Here is a 25,121-nt window from a genome sequence, read left to right on the forward strand (position 1 = left end):
ATATGTCTCTCACTGTTAAAATAACAGTGTGGGAAAAGACGTCAAAAACACATAAAACTGAAAGTATACTTCCATCATAGATTAATAGAAAGAGAATTAATCATATATAAAGATTCTAAGCAACCAATAAGCAACTCAGTAGAAAAAGAGACAGGTAATTAACCATAGGTAAAATACAAATGGCCAATAAATATATGAAAAACTATTTATCCTCCAATAAGTAAATAATATTTAGGCATAGAGATTTTTTACCTATCAAGTTAGTAAAAAAAATGTTTTTAAGTTTAAAATAGGAATCAAATCTATTGTTGGGAAGATAAAGCAATAGAAACTTTTATACACTGTAGTTAGCAGGGTTATAAATTTAAACTTTTACAACTTTTTGAAGAACTATTTGGCAAAAAATTGTATATATTTTTCAGTCCATTTGGCTTCCAAGAAGATAATCTACTAGATCCATTCAAAGATGCTGATCGAGAAACCTACTAACACTTTTATAAATGTATAACAAAAAAACACAAAGAGGCTTATTTCAGCAATGTTTAAAATTAAAAAAAAAGAAGAAAACAAACTAATCAGTAGGAGAGATTAAGAAAATTAATATCATATATCATTGCAATATAATACCAGGAAGATTTTACAAAGACATATAAGGAATGTTTTACCTAGGATGATTTTTCCAAACATACAAATTTATTATTATTGAAGTAAATTTCTTCATTTTATATCCTAAGGATCAAGATAACTTGATTTCTTTTTTAAATTTTTTTTTTTTTTTAATGTTTATTTATTTTTGGGACAGAGAGAGACAGAGCATGAACTGGGGAGGGGCAGAGAGAGAGAGGGAGACACAGAATCGGAAGCAGGCTCCAGGCTCTGAGCCATCAGCCCAGAGCCTGACGCGGGGCTCGAACCCACGGACCGTGAGATCGTGACCTGAGCTGAAGTCGGACGCTTAACCGACTGAGCCACCCAGGCACCCCAAGATAACTTGATTTCTTAATTTTATTTAACCTCATACATGTTCTGGTTGTGTTTTCATTAGCTTCTTTTGTTATAGTTACCTTAACAAGACCATGTAAGAATGGACACTAATAATGGTATTTGAAACATAGTCTCATAAAGAAAAATAACAATGTCAACTCTCAATGTGCCACAAGTACAGAAATAAGGAAAACTAAATATTAATAAAGACAATACATCAAAACAAGTTATCACAATAAAAGCACTGTTATATACTCAGCTTTAACATTTAATTTAAATGCCTTCCCTCCATATTCAGGCTATCAATTGCTTAAGATAAATAAAAAGCCTATTTTGGAGAGGGGTTTACTTAAAATCTCTATGAAGGAAATTTGTGAATTTTCCAAATATAATTTCTTCATGGACTGAGACCTCGATATACCCACTTGCATACCATCTTTTTAAAAAATAATTAAATAGACTGTGATAATATATTAATGATTAAAAGCTCCTTTCTTTAAAAAAGTTACATTCATCTGCAGGCAGTCCTTGTTTTATGTTTTACCATGCCAACTAAAACCTGTGTATAAACATATTGGGATGGTGGCCTCAACTTGCATGGTTTTGTGGTACCCTGTCTTCAGGATACAATTCCAATATGCATGCATTTCAGTTAACATGCTGCTGGGTAAAGCGTGTTCTGACTGTATTCTGTTCTATTCTCAACCCATCTTGTCAGTTTCATAGAAAGACCAATGGGGTTTCTGCAGTTCAATAGGCTGGATTCTGAGCCAAATTCTGATCTGATTATTCTCATAGGGTCAATACCAATAATTGTCTGAGGTCAACCTATTAGTATAATGTTGTTTTACAAAAGATGGTGAAGCATATTCCTATTGCCAGGTAGAATTAGTACCTACCTCAAAGCCAGGACTCACAGGAGACTGAAACATGAAGTTGTAAGGGCAAAAAGCAGGCAAAGGTGCAGAAAAAGGGGAAGAAAGACAAGAAAATGATGTTATTTGAAGAAAGCGATGCATGTTATCAATAATGTTTTATACAGGTGCATTTTCAAGCAAAATGTTACACTCATCAGTCTTTATGGCCACAAACACACCTGAGTTAGAAATAAGTTTTAACATTTAAACGGAACTATAGACACTAAGTCAAGACGGCAAAAACACAGTTTACAGTTAAGAGTTGATAGAGGTTAAAAAAAATCTACTTGTTACGGTGTCAATGATGAAAGACAGCTCTTTCACCTTGTTGAAAATAAATTATAGTCAGAATGAAGCATTTTTGACCTTTACGTGAAAGATTAGATTTTCTTCACAATAATTCATCCTCTCAATGGCAAAAGAATGAAAAAGGTCATCAAAGTAATCAAATGTTACGTAGTTGTTATCTGCCTGCAGGCAAGAATAAGCTGATGAATGATCAGTATTAGTAGTTTACAAACCTGGAAAGTCCAACAGTGGGTTAGAGTTTTAGTGAGAGAAATATGCCTACAGTTCATTCTTTGCTCATTTTACAGTCTTTGTTGCATATTATTGTTTTATGTCTGATTTCGCTCGAGGCTGAAGTATAAATCAAAGTAGAAAGATTATTCTGAAAAATTTTTTTAAAAAGAGTATCAATGAAAAATGTAAGAAACATCTTGGTTAAGTGGACAATACATATCTATATTTATACTGAATATCATATTCTTTCTATCCCAAATCAAAGCTAAGATATACCTGACTCTTTTTGTTTTGTTGTTTTTAATTTTTTTTTTAACGTTTATTTATTTTTGAGACAGAGAGAGACAGAGCATGAACGGGGGAGGGTCAGAGAGAGGGAGACACAGAATCTGAAACAGGCTCCAGGCTCTGAGCTGTCAGCACAGAGCCCGACGCGGGGCTCGAACTCACAGACCGCGAGATCATGACCTGAGCCGAAGTCGGCCGCTTAACCGACTGAGCCACCCAGGCGCCCCTACCTGACTCTTTTTCTTAACAACAATGCATGGCTGTTGTTCTCGGAACCCCCATCCTATTCTGCAATGTACAATCTGCAATCAGAGACATTGAGAAGTGGTGTACATTTAGAGGTTCTGCCAAGATTAATTGTTACCCATTGATACTTGCTACATTTCTGGATTGACATGAAGCATGTGCAGAATTCAGGGTAAACAACTGCTCATGTGAACATATCCAAACATGACTTTTGAGGATGTCGGGTAGGAAGACCTTCCTTTGCCCTATGATCCCTCTATCTAGACTCAGAAGCAAATTGACATGAGACAGATTAACACAAGAAAATCAAATTTAATAGGTGTAGCACAGGGAATCAGCATAGATATGAAATTCCAAAGACAATGAGGCAACACGAAGGTTAAATGAGCTAAGGAGAGGAGTAGGGTCTGAGGATATGGAGGGGAAGGAGGTCATTAGCAAGAAGGTGAAAGGAGATGTTTAGAAAAACAAGGTTGCCCCATCTTGTAGATAAGTTCCTTAGGTAAGGGGGAGTTTCTATTAATAGTTGCTTCCCATTAAAGCTCTCCTTTCCAATGTAAATTCAGGCACTCTTAGGGGAGGCAGAGAGCTTTTCCTGCATCTCCTGGGTTTTGATTGCTTTTAACTAAAAAAAATCTTTGCATCAAAGTGGCCCATTGTGGGGCAGCCTGCCCTAGGCCCCTACAAGGAAATATAACCCTGCTTGTGTGTGCTTTTATGGAACATTGTCATAAGAGGTGGCAAAGCTTTCTCTTTCTCAAGTTTCCAAAATAAGGTATTATCCTTATCATAAATGTATTCGATATATAAAGCTGATGATTTTCCTCCAATTTGAAAGCCCTGAATACCTTTACTCTGGGCTCTCATCAGAATTGAGTTTTAGCTGAGTGCTACTCAGCTCATATTTGGAGATGATCTATGCAATATACATTCACTTATTCCTCTAAGTTACCATTTCTCAAAATGTATTCCCCCCCGCAGGATATCCCCAGGTTTTACGAGAAAAAGGGGTTCCATATTTGAGTCAGTATAGGAACACTGTTTTCATTATCCCAAGACTCTGAGGCCCATAATTATGCTTACTAAATATTACCACGTCCAATACGTAGATAGACCACGAAGCACTTTCCAGTGATCATTTGATCAGGAAATGTTTTTTTTGCAGAATATTTGATAGGGCCATTACTTTGAAGAAAATATTTTGGGAACACACAGTTCTTTCCCCCTTGCTAGCAAGTTAGAATCACCAGAAATGTCTGGTGATAAAGATAAAAGACAGAGCCACCTATTACTTTAGTAGTTGATTGTAATATTATACTATAGTTTTGTTTTTATTTTTGTTTCCCTTGAAGGAAGATCACAAGAATTACAGTTTTTCATCTGTAATGAAAACTACTGTAGAAAACAATGTTAACTATGCAAATAATATGCATATTAGGATAATGTGGCATACTACTTTTCATTTAGCACCCAAAGAATTTGTTTCCCATTATTAAATAATGTAATTCCTGTACCCCATTTTCATTAACTGATAGGAATTTCAGAAAAATTAACTATTAATTATTCTGATATAATATTTTATTTCTCACATGACCTGTGATGAAGAAACCTAATAACTTTATAACTCATGATTTTTTTTGTTTCTAGCTTTTAGCTATTATGAATAAAGTTACAAACATGCTTCCAACAATATCATTCACATTGGCACCCCCTCAAAATAAAATACTTGGGTATAAATCTAACCAGTTATGTATAAGATCTGCTTGAGGAAAACTATAAAAATTTGATGAAAGAAGTAAAATAAGAACTAAATAATGGAGAAACATTCCATGTTCATGGACAGGAAAATTTAATATTGTCAAGCTGTCAGTTCTTCTCAACTTGATCTATAGATTTAATGCAATCCCAATCAAAATCCTAGCAACTTATTTTATGGATGTCAATAAACTGATTCTAAAATTTAGGAGGAAAGGAAAAAAAAACCAGAATAGCCAACATAATATTGAAGGAAAAGAACAGAATTGGAGGACTGATGCTACCTGACTTCAAGACTTACTATAAAGCTACAATAATCAAAACAGTGTGTTACTGGTGAAGAAGAGACAAATATCATATGACTTCACTCATATGTGGAATTTAAGATACAAAACAGAGAACATAAGGGAAGGAAAGCAAAAATAATATAAAAACAGGGAGGGGGACAAACCATAAGAGACTATTAAATACAGAGAACAAGCAGAGGGTTGCTGGAGGGGTTTTTTGGGGGGGTAGGCTAAATGGGTAAGGGGCATTAAGGACACTTGTTGGCGTGAGCACTGGGTGTTACTACAGGGGATAAATCACTGGATTCCACTCCTGAAATCATTATTGCACTATATGCTAATTTGGATGTAAATTTAAAAAAATAAATAAAATAATAAAAATAAAAATAAAATCTTAAAAAAAAGAAAGAAGAGACAAATAGATCAATGTATCAGATTAGTGTGCCCCAAAACAGACCTTCATAAATATAGTCAACTGATCTCTGACAAAAAAACAAAGGCAATACAATGTACAAAGATCCCTCAACAAACGGCACTAGAACTAAACATTAACATGCAAAAAATTAATGTAGATGCATACCTTACATACTTTAGTAAAAATTAACTCTAAATGGACCACAGACCTTAATGTAAAGTACAATACTATGACATTCCTAGAAGATAACATAGGATAAAAACCTACATGGCTTTGGATATGGTGATAGCTTTTTAGAAATAAAATCAAAGGCACAATTCATGAAAGAAACATCTGATAAACTGAACTTCATTAAAATTAAAAAAAAGACTTCTGTTCTGCAAAACACATTGCTAAGAGAATTAGAAGACAAGCCACAGACCGGGAGGAAATATTTGTAAAATATTTGCAAAAGATAGATCTAATAAAGGATTATTATCTAAAATATACAAAGAACTCTTAAAACTCAACAATAAGAAAACAACTTAATTTTAAAAATGGGCCAAAAACCTTAAAAGACACCTCACTAAAGAAGACAGTGCCTGGGTGGCTCAGTCAGTAGAGCATGAGACTCCTGATCTTGGGATTTTGAATTGGAGGCCCACAATGGGTATGGATATTACTTAAAAACAAAAATCTTTAAGCAACAACAAAAGAAGATATAAGCAGACAGCAAATAAGCATATGAAAGAAGCTCTACATCATATGTCATCAGGAAAATGCAAATTAAAACAATGAAATACCACCATATACCTATCAGAATGGCCAAAATCCAGAACACTAGTAACACCAAATGCTAATAAGGACAAGGAGCAATAGGGACTCTCATCCATTGCTGGTGGGAATGCAAAATAGTACAGCCACTTTGAAGACAGTTTGATGGTTTCTTAAAAAACCTAACATACTCTTACCTTAAATCTAGCAATCAAACTTTATGATACTCAGAAGAGTTAAAAAAAAAGCTTTTGTCTACATAAAAACCTGTACATGGATGTTTATAGTAGCCTATTCATAAGTGCTCAAAATTGGAGGCAGCCAAGATGTCCTGCAGATAAATAAACTGTGGACACCTAGACAATGGATATTATTCCATGCTAAGAGGAAAGAGTTGTCAGGCCATGAAAAGATATGGAGGAAACTTAAATGCATATTACTAAGTAAAAGAACCCAATCTGGAAAGGGTACATACTGTATGATTCCAACTAGAAGACATTCTGGAAAAGGCAAAGCTATGGAGAAAGTAAAAAGATCACTGGTTAGCAGGACTGGGTGAAAGGGAAGAGGGAAAACAGCTGGAGCACAGAGGATTTTTAGGGCAGTGAAAACACTTTGTATGATACCATAATGATGAATACATCATTATACATCTGCCCAAATCCACAGAATGTACAAGGCTGAACCCTAAAATGGGACTTTAGGTGATTATGATGTGTCAGTGTAGACTCATCAGTATTAACAGAACTACTGCTCTGGCAAGTAATGCTGATAACAGGGGCGGGAGGCAGGGGTTAAACAATGCATGGGCTGCGGCAGGTGGTATATGGGAAATCTTTGTACCTTCTTTTCAATTTTGCTGAGAGCCTAAAACTGCTCGAAAAAATGAGGTCTAAAAAAATGAAAAAGCAAGAAATAAAAAAAATGCTTGTACATATCTTTATATGCCTATACACATTTCTGCTGAATATAAACCAAGGAGTAGAACTGTGGATTCACATGTTACTCATATGTTCAGATTTAGCAGATAAATGCCAACCATTTTTCCAAAGTTGTTGAACCAATTTATATTCACAGTAGTAGTGTATGAGAGTTCCAGTTGCTTAATATCTTCATCGATACTTGTTATCATCAGTTTTATTTTTAATGTTAGACATTCTGGTATAGAGATATTTCACTGTAGATTAACTTTAGACTCCTTGATAACTAATGATGCAAAGGACATTTTTATGTTTATTGATTATGTTCTTTTATAAAGTGCTGTTAAAACAAATATTTTTGCCTATACCTTAAATGGGGTTGTCTGTCTTCTAAATTTTTATAGATGTTCTTTATATATTCCTTATATATTTATATATATGCATCTTTTATAATATACACATGTTGAAAATATCTTCTTCCATTCAGTGACTTGCTTTCCATTCAATGGTATTTTTTGCTGCAAACAATTTCTGAATTTTAAAGATGTCTAATTTATCACTTTTTCCCTTTGACATCAGTGATGTGAGTCCTGTTTAAAAAGGCTTTCCCAACTCCAAGTTCTTGTAGATACCCTTCTCTGTTAGCTCCTAGAATTGTTAGCACCATGAATTGATTTTGTATGTGGTAAAGGTAGGATCAAGATTCATGTTTTCCATACAGATATCCAATTTGTCCTAGAAATATTTGTTGAAAAGATCAGCCTTTTTTCATAGCAGTGATATTCTTGTCAGAAATCAGTTGGCTTTGTCTATATACGTAGTTTCTCAACTCTCTTTGTTCTGTTTGATTGGTTTATTGTTCTGTTGTTGCATAACACCATATTATTTTTTGATACTCAGACCTTGTATAATCTACACTGTCTTAACAGTCGCTTTATAATATGTTTGGAAATTTTCCAGCTCGGTTCTACCTCAGGAGTTCTCAACGCCAGCATGACTGACATTTGGTGCCACTTTGTTGTGGGGGCCATCCTGTGCACTGATCTCTCCGCGATTTCCTTCTAAGACATTGGTCCCTTAAATCCTAATTGCTTTGGTTGCTTTTGGGCACCTCCAAATATTTTGTTCTGTTCTCTTCTATTTTATTCAGCTTGTATAATTGTCCCTTGTAGAACAGTTGATCAGATACAAGCTTCTTCATAGCTAGGAGCAGAAGTTCTGAAAGAGATTATTTCGCTTTTTGCCTAAGATTAGGTCTTGTATAACACGGTTTCAATGGATTTTGATTTTTCCCAAATACTACAAGAACATTTGTAAATAAAAATAAAAAGATGAATAAAGCATAGAGAAATTATAGGATTATTTAATCCTGACTTCTCTTTTGCAATTTTCTTAAGGCTATAAAATTAATATAGTCTTAATAAGTATACTTATAGTATATAATATATACTATATATATAATATAATAATATATATGATACATATATATACTTATATATACATAATATATAATATATATAATACATATCATACATAATACATATATAATATATATAATACATATAATACGTAATATATATAATACAATAATACAATACAACATATTAATGTATCCTACTCAAGGACCTACTGAGTTTTTCTCATTTCCTTCTAATGCTGGTGATGGTGTGCAGAGAGGTATACACCCCTGCTGAGCTGTTATACCATAAATTGACTTCATTTTGGGTCTTCTTAAAAGATGGACTGCTTTATGGTTGGTATAATGAATACCGTTTACTGCCAAAATTGATGATAGATAAAGCCTATCATATGATTTATATTGTTATGCTCATTTTCTATCTTAGTGGCATTACGGAAATCTGAGATTCAATTTAGGTGCCAAAAATGAATAAATTAATAGAATTATCAGTGTCTTAATCTGTATGTGAAATGGTGATTTTATTAAGTCATCAAGTATGGATAGGAGAAACATTTTCTTACATTTGAGAGAAAATCTATACACTTGTCATGGCAGACTTGCAATATGGGTGATATAATGAGATTAATAAGCAATGTCATCTTTATCTTGGTCATCATCTTTTTTGGAAATGGAAAAATATCCCTTATGGTATACAGAACTAAAAGGTTTTACTACTATTGACATAATATTTCTTTTGATTAGGCATTCACTCTAAATTTTAAACTGTAATTACTGACCTTTTCTGCCTTGCCCAGGGATAAAGAGGGACATAGTCACTGTACTCCAACATGCCTGGGTACAGCGGGGTGGCTTTGTTCCTACATAAAGTAAGTAGCCAAGGCATGACCATGACCCAAGGCAACTGGAAAATACGTGCCCTCCTCAAAGCAGGCCAGTATTTCTTCCTTTCTCAGGTATTGGATAAAACAAAAGATAAAGAGGTATCCTATGAAGGCACAAAAAGCTTTGACACATGTAAAACATGACTTTCAGAGCCAGTATGTCAAATAGTATCACAAACATTATTTCCACGGGCATTTCTTATTTAATGGCTACCCGTTGGGCATTTTACACAAGTTTATGAAAGTTTAGGATAACAACATTTTTCAAAGTATTTTATGGCTCCAATATTTTCTCACCTCACAAATATCTGATTTGATCACAATTATACCAGCATTTTTGACAGACATCGTTGAAATTTGATTTTTAAAAATATATATTAAAAAAAACATTTTAAGCATTCTACTATAAAAATTTCCATTCAGCAAGAAAGCAGTAGTAAGTTCCAACATTTCATGTAAAACATAACTTGTGATCAACTAATTCAAATGATGAAATAATTTAATTTGGCTAAATAAAGCAATTAAATAATTTGATTTAAAAACTTGTATTATAGTCTATAGATAGGTAACCTAAATTATATTTATGTATAAATGGTATATATTTATAAATATATGCATGTAAATAATTTAAATATGTAATTTAATTTATACTTATAACATGTAAATTATATATGTGATGTTTTGAAGTATATATATGCATGTCTGTGTATATATGTATATACATGTATTTGTGTGTATATGTACATATTATAAAAAGTTGAGAAAGATCTAAAAGAAGAATCTTTAGCATTAATCATCTAATTTATTGTAATAATGAAAGGCTTTAAAGCTTTAGATTTGTTGTGGGATGTTAAATAATTTTTAAAGAATTTGAAAACAATATATAATTAATTTACAATTTTGTTTCTTAAACTTACTTGTAAGTGTTCTATAAATAGTATGAGTCTCAGTGACTATCTTAAAAGCAAGAGTAACTGCTAGCACTTGAAAAGTCACTACTTACAAAAATTCAAACTAAATCAAGGAAGTTTAGAATTGGGAAGCTGACATGAGAGTTATTTGAAAAAGTAAATAGCTTTTGATTTAAGCACCTTTTTTTTAATGTCTGTTTATTTTTGAGGGTGAGAGAGAAAGTGTGAGTAAGGAAGGGGCAAAGAGAGAGGGGGACAGACGATCTGAAGCAGGCTCTGAACTGACAGCAGAGAGCCCGACATGGGGCTTGAACCCACAAAGTGTGAAATCGTGAGCTCAGCCAAAGTCAGACACTTAACCGACTGAGCCAAACCAGGTGCCCTAATTTAAGCATCTTTCAATGAAAATATCACTAGTTCCAATTAATGCAACATTATGTAATAATATAAAATGATACACATACATTCTGAATAGTTACCAAACATAATATATTCTTCTAGTTAACAGCAGGATTAAGTACTTGCCTTCCTCCAACAGACTCACTTCATGAAAGACTGAAAACACAACAAACTCTCAATTTTAAGTCAGTCATGGGAAAATAGTATGACATTTTCCTATTTACCAAAATGAGCATGCATTTGAATTATATGTCTTGTTCATGCTGTAACAAAATTGAAGTGATAAGGATCACAACAAAATATTTTCCAAACAAGGGACTAATACAACTTTTGAGAGATGTCTTCAAAATTTATTGCCCTTCTCCACATCAAGAGGGATGAATTTAACCTTACTGTTTTAATAATTTTTAATTTTTTTCAATTGATTTTTACAATAGCTAGATTACTAAAAAGTCTTTAGGGGAGGGAGTAAATACGGGAAATTTAAGGCCTCACATTGTTCGCCTATTTTCCTATTTTAAATAATTCACATAATTACCACAATTTTTACTTGGTTGTGAATGTTTGGAAAATTCGAATTTAAATTTCTTAAAAAATATTTAAGTCCTATCCACAAAAGTGTTTAGAGCTAATGGAAATGCTTAAAGCATTTGAGGGCTATTGTTCTCATAGCATTTGTCAATCTGTGTCACCCTGACAATACCCTGGAATGTATGCCAGTATTGCCAACAAATTAAAGACTTTCATTATTTTCATAAGAACAAATTTAAACTTTTCTCCCAGAATAAATATGCAGCTATGTCACAAAGCACTCTAATAATCTTCAGAGAAGAACATCTTTCATCTTTGGTTTCCCAATTTTGACAAAGTGTGTTTTGCAACATTCACATGTTAGTTTGTGCTGGTCTGGCCCTATGACCACGATGAAACCTTACATATTTTCTAACTGCACTGAGCTCATAAATGAAAGCAAACTCAAAGTTGTTGGATATTTGATGAAGCACTGACCAGTCTACAGTACAAACCCTGAAGAAACACAGTCAATAACACCCTGGCTGTGTCCTCCCTCCCGGGGTGCTGTCTTGGATTGACACTGTCATCTCATTGTCCCACAGATCTCTCATGCAAATGGATAAATGGAAAAACAGGAAGCTGTACCAGGAGGGGCTCGTCAGGGGCACTGGTGGAGAGCTCAGCAGATGCTGTGCGGATGGTGCTGAGCCCAGTGAGAGAAACGTTCGAGAGCCTTCTCCTCCTCACGCCACTGCAATTGTTGGGGATTTTAAATGCACATCTCTTATGGTAATTCAGTCCGCATCCTGGAAAGAGAAAGTAAAAATGATTTTTGTTCAACCATAAATTAAAAGCTCTTCTAGTATCAAGTTATGCATTTTTAAAAATAGTATTGTTTTCGTTTTTCTTGAGGCTATTTAGAAATTCAAATTTTCTTTTGAGCTTTTTCTGTTTTCTTTTCAGAAATTGTAAATAAGGTGGGTTTTGAATTCTGATTCTTTTGGACGAGCTCAGCAACTACTCTGGTTATCATTTTTGTTTAAATATTCTTGGATATAATGGACTTGGACTTTAAGGGATCTAGCAAAAACAAAAACAAAAACAGAAACAAAAAAACCCAAAACCAACCAAACAAAAAAAGAAAAAACAAAAAACAAAAAAAACAAAGAGATCGCCTGAGGCTTTTTTAGCTGCCACAAGTTAATGTGAGTGGACACATAAGGGAAAGTTAATCACAGTGCATCACAACTTTTGAACTTGATGTGAATCCTGGCTCTATAATTTTTTTGTTTACATGACCTTGCACACCTCAGTTTGGCTATCGATAAAATACGGATAATAACTACCTTGTAGAATTGTTAAGAAACATGTTACATTTCTTTACATGCTGGTTTCCACATTTTAGATAATTAGGAAAGCACCATTTTTTGTTTGATATTTCCACTATGTATAGTTCCCTGTGTGTCACACAGGAGGCCAGAAAATTTCCATAAAGCCACACTTCAGGCAGTTTCTTCTAAGTCACTGTCACCTAACTTGTCTTCTCACAGACAGAAATTCAAAAACTGTGGTTAGCTTATTTCTAGGTTGCATCATAAATGCTTGGTTATATTGGCCAAAGTTCAAACAGCTCTACCTCCTACAACTCAGAGAGAACACTGTATGATTGGAGTATTTTTAAGATTTATAATGGTGTTCTAGCCACTTGAGTTTAAAGAGTTCTTTTCATGGTAAAGTTCATTTTATGGCAAACTATGCTATTGTTAGGAACATGGGTACAAGTTCCAGGCCACCACTCTACAGCTGATTGACCTTGCATGGTTTAATTAACCTCCTAAATTTCTGCTAATTTCAACAAACATTTAGCGAATGCCTACGAATCAAAATTCCAACATGGGGTGCCTGGGCGTCTCAGTCGGTTACACATCCGACTTTGGCTCAGGTCATGATCTCATGGTTTCTGAGTTCGATCCCCGCATTGGGCTCTGTGCTGACAGCTCAGAGCCTAGAGTCTGCTTTGGATTCTGTGTCTCCCTCTCTCTCTGCCCCTTCCCCATTCTTGCTCTCTCTCTCTGTCTCTCAAAAAAAAAAAATAAAATAAATATTAAAAAGAATTTTTTAAAAATATTGAAAAAATTCCAACTTAAGAAGCAATTATTATTTTCAGTTTGTTGCCAAAATAACCAACACAAAAGAAACACATCCACGTAGTACAGGGAAAATGATATGAGAATCAGGTTTCCCAGATCAGAGCAAATAAGCTCAAAACAGGAAATGTAAAGAAATGAACAGAGCAGAATCCATGCATCCCCAAAATTGGTGGAAGACATAAAGTTAAGAAGACATTATTGTAGAGGGCACAACATAAGCAGGTAACTTACGTGTTCCAGCATGGGATCAACTTGGTTGGGAAGGAAAGACCTTACCTTCGCATTTAAGGCCTTGACGCACCAAACCCCACAGCATTTCTCCACAGTGATCACAGAAAGCCGGAGCTCTATACGAGTGAACAAAAAGAGCGTGGGGACGAATTTGAAAGTCTTCAAAGGTGGCAGAAGCTGTAAAAATAGTAACATTGGAAAATAAGTCAAATAGATACTCTGACCTATAGATAATTAGCATACAGGATAATTATTTTTTTAATGTTTATTTAGTTTTGAGAGAGAGAAAGACAGAGAGAGACAGAGTGCAAGTGGGGGAGGAGCATAAAGAGAGAGAGGGAGACAGAATCTGAGGCAGGCTCCAGGCTCCCAGCTCTGAGCTGTCAGCACAGAGCCCCATGCAGGGCTGGAACTCAGGAACTGTGAGATCATGACCTGAGTCAAAACCAAGAGTCTGATGTTTAAGGGACTGAGCCACCCAGAAGCCCTCAGGATAATTAAATATGTAAATATGGATCGAACTCTCCGGGCAAAGTCAGGAAAGATAAGATGCAGCATTGCTTGGCTTTAGTGGTGGGACTCCATTCTTCTCACCCACAGCTTTACAGCTGGTGGCAACCCCCTCGCTCTTCTTCCCGCTAGTCAAAGTTTCAGGACACTTTGATGATAGGCAAAACGTGGAAGAAAGCATGAATGAAAGGACAGTTCAATAAGATTTACAAACACCTGCTCTTACTTAAAAATGTTTTGCTTTTTCTTCTCCAAAAAGGCAGTAAGAAATATTAATAGAAAAAAAGAAAACTTGATGGATTGAATTTAGACAGATCAGAAGATGGTATACTTGACTATGACCATGAAAAGGTATATCAGAAGGGGGAGTGTCCCTCTGGGAGACAGGTAAGAAATCTGAGCAGCCTCTTCTTGGGGAGATAGAGTTGTTTGACCTCTTAAGGCAAGATAACCAAGCATTTATAACAAAGTGACCTCTTCACCAATATGTCAGAGAGATTTAATACATACACTGGTGAATTCCAGTCCACTCTTTAAGAAATACACGTTACCAAATCATACTCATGATGCAGGGTACGTTTTGTTTTCGCATATTGTTACTGAGTCTATATAACATTCCTGCAGAGTATTGAAATTGATTATTTTTTAATTATATTTTTCCAAATAATATTTCTTATTGTGTTACAAAAGTAGTTCATGCTTTTTGTTGTTGTTCGTATCAAGAAATAGAATGATACAGAGAATTGAAAGTAAAAGACCACTCACTTTTCCCATATTCTAATGGGTAGGGGGTATATCTTTTGAGACTTATTTGCATACATAGCCTAACGATGAGCCTATCCAGTACAGTCCAGAATGCCGTCCTGGGAGGGAGAAGAACTGGATCCAGCTTAGACATTACTCAAATGACACTTCACCTAATCATCATGAGCCTGTTTCTCATACATAAAAAGAGAAGGTCTGACTGATAGTAACTTCTCCAAGCCCTAAAAGTTTACACTTCCATTAATGTTAGGACCATGTGTGCTTGATTTCACAAGGTTTTATTCAAAGAGAATTTGGGGGGAAACTTAGGCCTTAAATATATTGTTCTATTCTTTCTTTCTCTTCCTTCTGGTTGTCTTCTTGCCTTACTTTTTCTACACACATTTGTTAAGCACCTTCAACGTTGTCAATGGTACAACTGGGCATGAAGATCTAATGATGAGTAACACTTCTTTACAGAGTCTACCAAACTAGCAAGAAAGAAGAGTAAAAACAAACAAACCCACAATAAGTATAAAATAACTTCTAAGGTTCAGAGAAACTACAAAATGTGACCTAAAATACTGAATAGAACTAAAACTACAATCTGTAGGCGTTCTGGTTCCCAATTCATGTCCTTTTCACCACACCAGTGATACATCTTATCTTCCTTACCTCTGCCCAAAGAGTTATATCCAATAGCCCCATGATGTGGGAAATAAATAGTTGCAGTTTTCCTATTGTGGCCTTGGAGAGCAGGCTATCGGCTAACAAATCACTCACTGAGTGTACTTAGAAGTGCTTTCACCTTGCTAACTCAAGTATGCAAGGTGGGAGAGAGTGCATACTAAAAATGTAGGCCATTCACCTCTGCTACGTAGTTGTCCAAAATTAGGAGGACAACTTTGAGGGTATCGCATCTGTTAGGGCAAGTGACAATACAACATACAGGAAAGTGAATCACTTTTACCAGAAAGAATATTGCTGATGGTTCACATGACATACAATTGGATTATAATAAGAGAAAAATTTTAATGGGTTGGTTTTTCTTTGAGGCTTGAATAAAAACACTTTATTCCAAATTAACGTGCTTTAATGTTGAAAATCACCTGTCATCAACTTATTAAAATTATTACTTTTATTCAGTTGGAAAGATAATTAAAATAACAACAATAATTAAGATTTACTGTGCTCTTGGTATATACTGGATACTATGCTAAGAGATTAAGTGTGGGAAGAAGAAGGTGATCAAAGAACCACAAACGACCATGTACCAACACGGCCTACATGAAGTTCTGACTAGAACTTACAATTCTTTATAAAAAGGATTTCAACTGAAATAAGTTTGAGAAATTGCATGTTAGGTTTCTCACTTTAAGATTCACAATATTATGGTCAATGCTTATCAGTAAAGGAGTACGATTTGGGTACTAATCATCTACTTTTGTGGTCTGGGCAAAACGTGTCTAATTTGGGAATGCAAAATTCTCTTTAAAACTGAGTTCTCTTACTATTGGACAAAAAAATTTTTTTCTAAATATCAAAAAAAAAAAAATACTGTGTGCCAATCATTAACTCCTTGCTCCTCCCCCACTCCCACACACACCAGAAGTCACCCCTCAGGACCAAACATCTATGACAATACTATAATATCAATTAGTTAATAATTACTGTAGTTTTCAAAATAAGAAACATTAGTATTTGAGAATACTAATACTAAGGTGCACTTAGATATTTTTGAATTAATCAGAAAAAATATAAATAATTAAACTGAAGTTTTTCAATGACCACACGCCTTCTCCACTCACACCCCACCCCCCTAATTTATGTCAGGTAAGTTTGTTTTTTCACTTTTTGAAGGGTATTAACATTCATAAGCAGTTAGCACCCTTGACTTATGTTTAAATGCCATTTTCTAAAGTTCAATTTTAATATTCTCCTGTTAATTTTAGAATAATTAAATACATTTTTAAAATAAAACTACCAAGTGTGGGGAGGTTTTCCATCCATTTGAAATCAAAGCACAACATCCATTCATTATGAATTTACCTGTTCTGCACCCTGGGGGAAATCAGCATTAGCTGAGTGTATGCATGCCATCTCACCTAATCACAAAATTGCACTTCAGAGATAATCACTTAGTACAGGAAAACAAAGTGAATGCTGTAATTCCATTTCACTTAAGTTTTGGAATCAAAATGGACAGATAAGGGAAGGAATATTAAAGAGTCTAGAGGTTCCAAGAGAGGAACAATGTGCTATCTGTCAGTATGTCATAATCAATCAACCGACCTAAATTAAAAGCATGTGACAGGGCTACAAACTCAGCACAATGGGCCCCTTATACTGGTATTTGTGTCTCTTTGATTTGCTCTATTCAAAGTCTATTGTTATGCTCCAGTGTGCAGGAGAGGAGAAAATGACATGCTTTCCTTAGTCATTGAGCATTTGAAACAGGTAATTGAGCCAAAATCTCTAAAATAATCAGTAATTCTCTTAAGGTTCATTATGAATTGTTGCACAAAATGGAATAAACTGTTTGGTTAGCAGCACAGAAGATGAGGCAAAATAAATAATCTCTGGAGGTCAAAACTATTTGCATAATAAAATAAAATAATGTCAGCTCCTCCAAGATTTCCAGTATTTTTTTTTTATTATTGGTAATTTTGGCAATTTGGGAGAAGCATTAACTCTTTCCAGCATCAATGATTTGGGACAGATGCAATAAGAGAAAAGGTTAACACGCTGCAAGTATTATCTCATTCTATTTTTCACAAGCAATCTATGACATAGGTATTATTATTATCCCCACTTTACAAGTGAGAACACTGAGTCTCCGAGAAATTAAGGAGCTGTCCTAGGTAACAGAGGATCTTGGTTCAGTCTTCACACCCTGAACCATATGAATTCTCTAAGCCACTCTGAATCAAATTATCATATTTCTCTGTCCATTAAAACATTATGGATTATAAACTGCATCTTTATTTTATGAGTCTCTAGAGAAGATTTTTTAAAATTGCAATGAAATATAACACATTATCCTAGTATCATGCATCCTTATCTCAGAGATGTAAAAGATACTGGGGAGAAAAAGAGTCCATGAAATTAACACGTAGAATGAAATTAATTCAGTTTGTGATCAAATATCGTTTTAAAAGCTTTCTGCATGAACTTCATTTTTTGAAATCCTTCTGCCTCCAAACAAATTGGGAGTTAGTAACAATAACTGGTTTCTAAATTGTTACAAAAATCAAAGGTAATGCATCACTAACAGCCAACTGGAATTTTGTATCCACACAATAACCAGTGTTGCCACATTCAATTGATACAGTCTGGCCAAGAGCAAAACATTATGAAGTTTCTTAAAGCTCTTAAGATTTGTAGATAAATTTCCTTTTTCCTTAACCTCCAGAATATTGAAAATAGCTTCTGGATACCATTCCCACATAAATATACCTACTCATCAGTTTTAAGGTATGAGGTATGGATAAGGAACCATGTCTACTTGCATATCCTATCTTGCATCCAGACACACACATAATATACATACATCATCCTCTGTTTCCTGAGAGCTTCCATTATTGCAATGATGACTCCTCACATATCGGTTTATTGCATTTATGAATGTCAAATTAAAAAAAAGATTTCTTTAATACTGAGACCCAAACACTCTTCTGTAACTTCTACATGGCCCACGTCTTTAGTAAAATAGCTCATGGTGGCCAAGAAGTCCATTCTTCAAGCACAGAATTGAATGATGCTGGTTTTATTAGTATATCTACAACCTACCAGGTAATGTAGTGTATGTTTGAAATACAAAAATGACAAGGAAAAGTACGTGTTGTTGAGGGTTCAAAATCAAACGTGGATGAGAGACTCATAACTAATCATAATAGAAAATGCAGAGATGCAAACACCAAAGAAAGGGTGACTAGAACTAACTGGGTCTCTCAGAGAAAGCTTCATCAAGGATGGACATTGAACAGAATCTTGAAGGATGAAGTGTGCTACATTTAGAAAAAAAGAGAATGGGGTTAAGAGAGAACATTTTTATGTAGTCTGATTTGACTTAATTATAGCCAATTTTAGGATTATCTACATATTTCTTTATAATTATAATTACTGTGAGTCCTTGATATTTCATCTTTGCTGCACTGTTAGGACAGTTAGCAAAGTGACTCCGACTTTCCATGTGCATGTACCTGAAGGATGACAATACATCATTTCCATGCTATTGTGGCCCAAGTATTTGACAGTGTTTGCAAAATTAAGCTTGCATATATCTGTACTACCTCTGCTTACCCATACACTCATATCTGTCCCCTGAGGCTGGTGATTTCTTTTTGCTTCTTCATTTGTCCCAGTCCCTCCAAGCCATGGGCTTTTTTTTTTTTTTTTAATGTTTATTTATTTATTTTGAGAGGGAGAGGGAGAGCACGAGTGGTGGAGGGGCAGAGAGAGGGAGAGAGAGAATCCCAAGCAGACTCTGCACTATCAGCACAGAGCCCGACCTGGGGCTCAAACCCACGAACCAAACTGTGAGGTCACGACCTGACCCGAAATCAAGAATTGGAGCCACCCAGGTGCCCCACTCCAAGTCATGTCTGTACCCCACTCCAAGTCATGTACTGGTTTCTCCCTTTGAAGAAACGAGAGATGGGAATTTCTATTTTTGACTTATATCTGACCAGAAAAATGTGAGTGAGGTGCAATGATGGGAACTTGGGAGGCTATGAATATCCCAGAGGGTATAGCAGCCAAGAGAAAGAAACCCATAAAATGTGTTTAGATATGTTGATTAGGCAGTTCAGAAAGTTCTGGGAAAATATTTTATAGGTCCACAGCCAGAGGACCTTAAAAAATGGCTCTGAAAGGAATGATCTCTCAAGCCAATTGATAGCACAATAACAAGTTACCCTAATTAGGAAGAAAAAGGAGGGGTGGCTACAGAAGCTGGCATAACTGCTCAGGGAAGTCTCCGATCAGCTCCTACTGAGAAAGAAAATGCAGCAGTTACAGAAGGAGTGGCACAGAGTCCGGTGAAGGTGAATGTGGCTCCAGTTAACGAGAGCCACCTCAAGAAGACTAAGAGAAGAAAAACCCAAAGCTCTGAAAAAGTCTGAAACACAGCAAAAGACCTTTCAGTTGTGTTATATGTGGAAAGAATGAAGCAGAGATAGTCCTGAACCATGAAAAACAAATAGTTTAATGCTAATACATGAAATAGAAAAAGCTAAACTCTTCAGCTGCAATATTTTCCTATCTGTCCTAGGAGAAGGGAACTATTTTCAAACAACAAAAATTAGAAAAAAAAATATATTTGAGAAGAAAACAGAGTAGATGAACAAAGACTATCTAAGAGCTTTAAATGAACTATTTTAAACAGGCCCAAACATTTAAACAGGCCAAAATTATATAGGAGGGCTCAAAATTCACTTTTAAACTTTAAAGGTTTATTTTTTATTTTTTTATTTTGAGAGAGACAGCATGAGCAGATAAGGGACAGAGAGAGAGGGAAAGAGAGAGAATCTCAAGCAGGTTCTGTGCTGTGTGGAGCCTGATGCGGGGCTAGAACTCATGAACCATGAGATCATGACCTGAGCCGAAATCAAGAGTTGGAGGCTTAACCGACTGAGCCACCCAGGTGTCCCCCACTTTCAATCTTAAGAAAACACCTACCGCAATATTTAGCAATGTTCTAACAGAATCTTATTGGGCTTAATGAAATTATTCTAAAGGCCCTCTCTAAGAAAAATAGAACATATTCTGATAGGAATGGGAAAGCTGAAAAGGAGAGTAATGAAGAAATTTAGCCCTAGTTGCTTTCAAAATATTCTGTAAAACTATGATATTTAAAAATGTGCTGGCTGTGCATAAGACAAAAGAGAAATTAAAAAAGACAGATACCGATAGTACAGTAATCCATTCTATGTATGAATTTAAAATATGATAGAGGAAATATCATAAATCAATGCAGCAGGAAAACATTATTTAACAAATGATTAGTAATTAACTAACTGGGGGGAAAATACAATTTAGGAGCTTTAGGAATTAAGGAAACACAACAAATTTCCTATGTTATATGTGTGTGTGTGTGTGTGTGTGTGTGTGTGTGTGTGTTTGTACACACACACGTATGTATAATATCATATTACATAAATTATACCTGGTGAGTAAAAACTTATAACACCAATCCAAGAAAACAGAAATGAATGCTCATCAAATCCGTAAAAGAAAAATGACTTTAAAAGTAAGAGGAGCTCATAAATCTTAACAGTGATGGAAGAAAGTGAATGAAAAATTTCATTAGCATGATTATGTAGCAGGCACTACTGGATGACTTGCCAAAGGATCATAAGAAGAGTTTTTTTGAGCATAGTTACAATAGGTATATTTATAATGACTATATAAGGCTAGGTCACAGAAAGCTAATTATGTCAATACTTTCAGGTATTTAGAATATAATTACTAACATTTGAGGAGAGACCCTATGCATTGTTCGACACCGGGCGTACAGGTGACAAGGCCTATGTTCTACTACAAAAATTAGTAAAGTCTGCCATGCATTCATTCTTGCTCAGAAAGAAAGAAATCCTTCTCCTTCTTCCGCTCCTCCCCCTCCCCCTCCTCCTGCTTCTTCTTCTTTTTTTTTTTTTTTTTTTTCCCTCTCTCTGTTTAACCAGAAGCAAGCAGTAGGACCACAGGAGTGTGTTTGATAGCAGGGCTAAAACCCTGCTCAGGAAGCAGTTCATGAACCAGGAGAGTTATAGTTAATGTCTGAGTGACCCACCCTTTGTTTCCCTCCCAGGCAAATGAACTCAGTGGCTGTTGCAGAACATCTGCTTTAGAAGTAGCAATGTCTCCCCTCCTTCCCGGAAGGCGCTACCAGGAAGAAACAGATACAAAACGGCAGCCCATGTAATTAAAGGCTGGCTATAGGGCTGCGTTATTTTATTCCATCTATTTCTATACTGAGAAGTCCACTGGGAACACTATCCTCAACATTAAGTAGGTTACACAATCAATGTGGGGCTTGAACTCACAACCCTAAGATCAAGAGTCACATGTTCTACTGATTGAGACAGCCAGGTGCCCCCTTCCTCTCATCATAATTTTTGCTGGAGCCACTACTGATGTATGCTCCCTGTCTTTCACACAAACCTTTGATTTGTTTAGCATGTGGCTACCCCTAGGTATCTAACTCTGCTTATCCCCAAATTCAGCTCTGGGAAGCCTCTGATGCTATGATTGTCCCCCCCCCCCCCCCCCCCAGATGTAAACTGTCCTCTTCCCTGTTCTCATAGGCTCATGGGCACACTTGTATTATAAAATGTATCAGTCTATACTGCAACTCCTTACTCTTTTATCTGTTCACTTCTGACATAACATTGCTGGGGATAGAGATCATACCTTCTCTGTTTATATCCACATAGTAAATAATCATTTAATATGACTCAACCATGGTTGAATACATAACACAATGCCTTCAAAACTTACAGGCTTGTCTGCAGTTCTAAGGTTCTACATTTTATTAAGTCCCAACAATCTGCAAATACAGTATTTGAAGTTCAAAGTCAAAGCCCATCAAAACCATAATTTGGATCACATTTTAAAAAGCGTCTAGCAATGCTTTCCAGAGATGTCCTTGCTAGTTCCTTATTAATTTAAAGGCAGTATGGTGTAGGTAGTGATGAAAATCATGGATACAGTGTCAGAACAGACCTGGCTACTACAGACCTGGGTACTAATCTTGGTCATAGCAAATGAGTGAAGACCTGGCTACTACTAATCTTGGTCATAGCAAATGAGTGACCTTGAGTAAGTCACAGTTCACCTCTCTGAACCTGACTGTCCCTGTCTATTAAACTGGCTTAGTAAAGCTCACCCGCCTGGGCTGTAAGGAAGACACAAAGTAACTAGCACAGTCCCAGTGGTGATTATCCCCAAAATGTCTTAGCATAGTTTAGATTAACAGTATGGGCTTTGATGAAATAACTGAATACTATTATTAGCGGTAGCATCAATATTATTTATAATTCTTATTACTGTCATCTTCAATATTAATAGGAGGCAATACTGCTTTTAAATCTAATACCAATGCATAGCACTTAAAAAATCTAAGGGCTTTAAAAACTATTACTGTTTGTTCCCTCTACTACCTTATAAAGAATATGTTTCCACTCCAGAGGAAATTGCTTTTCTATCATCCACTGCGCTGGTTAACACTAATTAAATGGAGCTAAGCCCATAGGACTGTTTCTATCTAGTTCCTTCTCTAAAATGAATCAATTAACAGTTGGGAATTGCCATGGGGAAAGAAGGGTCACCACAGCCTGATGTGACTGAATGACAAATGCCACAGCTGGAAAGAGATTAGAGAGCATCTCAGGTCAAGAAAACATAAATGGTTGCCCCATGTGTCCAACATGGAGGAAAAAGAAAATTAAGTAAAAATGTCATGGAGTCAAATTCTAGCTAATGAGTGCAGGCTCTGCAGGCACCCTGAATGAAGGAAAGAAAGGTCAAGTCTGTTTCTTAGAAAGCTCTGGAGTGTACAGGAAATGTTATACCTTTAAAAGGATAATGACCTCATTTACATGAGGAACACCCGCATACAAATCGCCCTTTAGACTACTTACAAAAGGCTATTAGGCAAGGCTAGGTAGGTGCTATCTGAAATGCTCTGATAGGCAGCAGGGTTTCTGGCAACAAATGGCATCACTGATGTCAAATACATTTGCACACAGAGACACCAGGCTGAGGTCCTATAGGCTTTGCTTCAAGTTTAAGTCTCATTGTACCTTTCATAAAAACAGATGCTTACTTTTGATCATAAACAAAAACACCCTTAAACTCTGTGAAATCTGCTGGGTATTCCCACTGCAGAAGAAGCAAGAGTAAGAGCGAGAGCTGAATGGAATCCAGGGCTTGCCGCAGGCAGGAATCTTTCCCGGCTGCTGCTCAGGGCACCAAGAGAAGGGGATGCGCAGCTGAGGAACTCCCTGGGTTCTTTTAGAAGAAATCAGGCTGACCGATTCATTGGTCTACTCTGCCTCATTAAAATAAGGGCTTTTATTCATTGAAAATCTGAGTTTATGCTTTTTAGTTACCTGTATTGAGGTACAACTTACTGTAAGTAAAATCTGCCCTTTTTTGTGTACCATTTTCACAAGCATATAATTGTGTAACTAACACCATAATGGAGATATGCACCAATTTTATCAACTCCTCCCAAATTCCCCCTTTCCCCCATGCAGACAATCCCCTCATCAGCCCCAGCCCCTGGCAACCACTGATTTATTCTCTGCTCCTTTTCCAAGATGTCATATAAATGTAGCCTTTTGAGTATAGCTTCAGCCAACATGATGTATTTGAACTTCATCCATGTTGTGTGTGCATCCATAGCTCAGTCCTTTTTATTGCTGAGTTGTATTCCATTTGGTTGATAAGTTACCCTTTGTTTACCAATTCCCCAGCTGAATCCTTTCAATAGGCCATCAGTTTATCCATTTACCAGGGCATTAGGGTATAGGGTCATATTGAGATTGAGGGTGGTAGGGCTCTAGGGTCCAGAGCCTGGGTTCCAGTAGGAGGAAGAGGTGGAAAGAAATGTTTATCTGTGATCTGTACAGAATATCCATAACATGGGGACTTCACTGTTAAAAACAATTTCTTTTTTACAACACTGGACAGCGAATGACTTTGAGAGCAGATAAGGTGGCCTCTCTGTACTTCATTTCCCGCATCTTTTGAAATGGGTATAATTATAAACTCAACTAATACTTTCACAATCATTTCAATGAGCAAACATTTAAAACTAGCAGTACTATATTTGGTACTACACTGTGGTAGTACATAAAGTATGGTAAGATATAGTAGACATTTTCTCAAATATATATGCAAATGCAGATAGATCATATATATATCATATGTATATATATATTTGCATATATATGCAAATGCAAATAGATCATAGATTTAAATACAAAACCTAAGCCATAAAACTTCTAGAGGACGAGCTTAGAAAAAATGTTTGTGACCTTGGTCTAAGCAAAGATTTCTTAGATACAACAACAAAAACTTAATTAATTTTTAAAAACTGATAGACTTCATCAAAATGAAAAACTTCTGATATTCAAAAGCTCTATTAAAAAAATGAAGAGAAAAGCAACAGTCAGAGGAAATATTTGCCAGGTACATTTCCTTGATAAAGGGCTTGTATCCAGAATATATTAAAAACTCCCAACAATATTAAGAAAAGAACCAAAAAAAAAA

The 25,121-nt window shown here is 35.6% G+C and overlaps 1 protein-coding gene across 3 annotated transcripts in view; it reads right to left on the bottom strand.

The window, feature by feature from the left end:
- The window catches only part of PRKD1 (protein kinase D1), a 328,453-nt gene that overhangs the window by 65,189 nt on the left and 238,143 nt on the right, over nucleotides 1–25,121 (bottom strand). For 2 of the 3 annotated variants that reach the window (XM_042942891.1, XM_042942890.1), the window contains exons 3-5: nucleotides 13,638–13,769; nucleotides 11,857–12,017; nucleotides 1,884–1,907 (exon numbers count right to left, since the gene is read on the bottom strand). In XM_042942891.1, coding sequence (XP_042798825.1) covers nucleotides 1,884–1,907; nucleotides 11,857–12,017; nucleotides 13,638–13,769 — 317 coding nt within the window. The remainder of the gene's footprint in view (nucleotides 1–1,883; nucleotides 1,908–11,856; nucleotides 12,018–13,637; nucleotides 13,770–25,121) is intronic. The other variant, XM_042942892.1, reaches the window with a different exon arrangement.

This window comes from Panthera leo, chromosome B3 (assembly GCF_018350215.1).
Source record: "Panthera leo isolate Ple1 chromosome B3, P.leo_Ple1_pat1.1, whole genome shotgun sequence".
NCBI lineage: Eukaryota > Metazoa > Chordata > Mammalia > Carnivora > Felidae > Panthera > Panthera leo.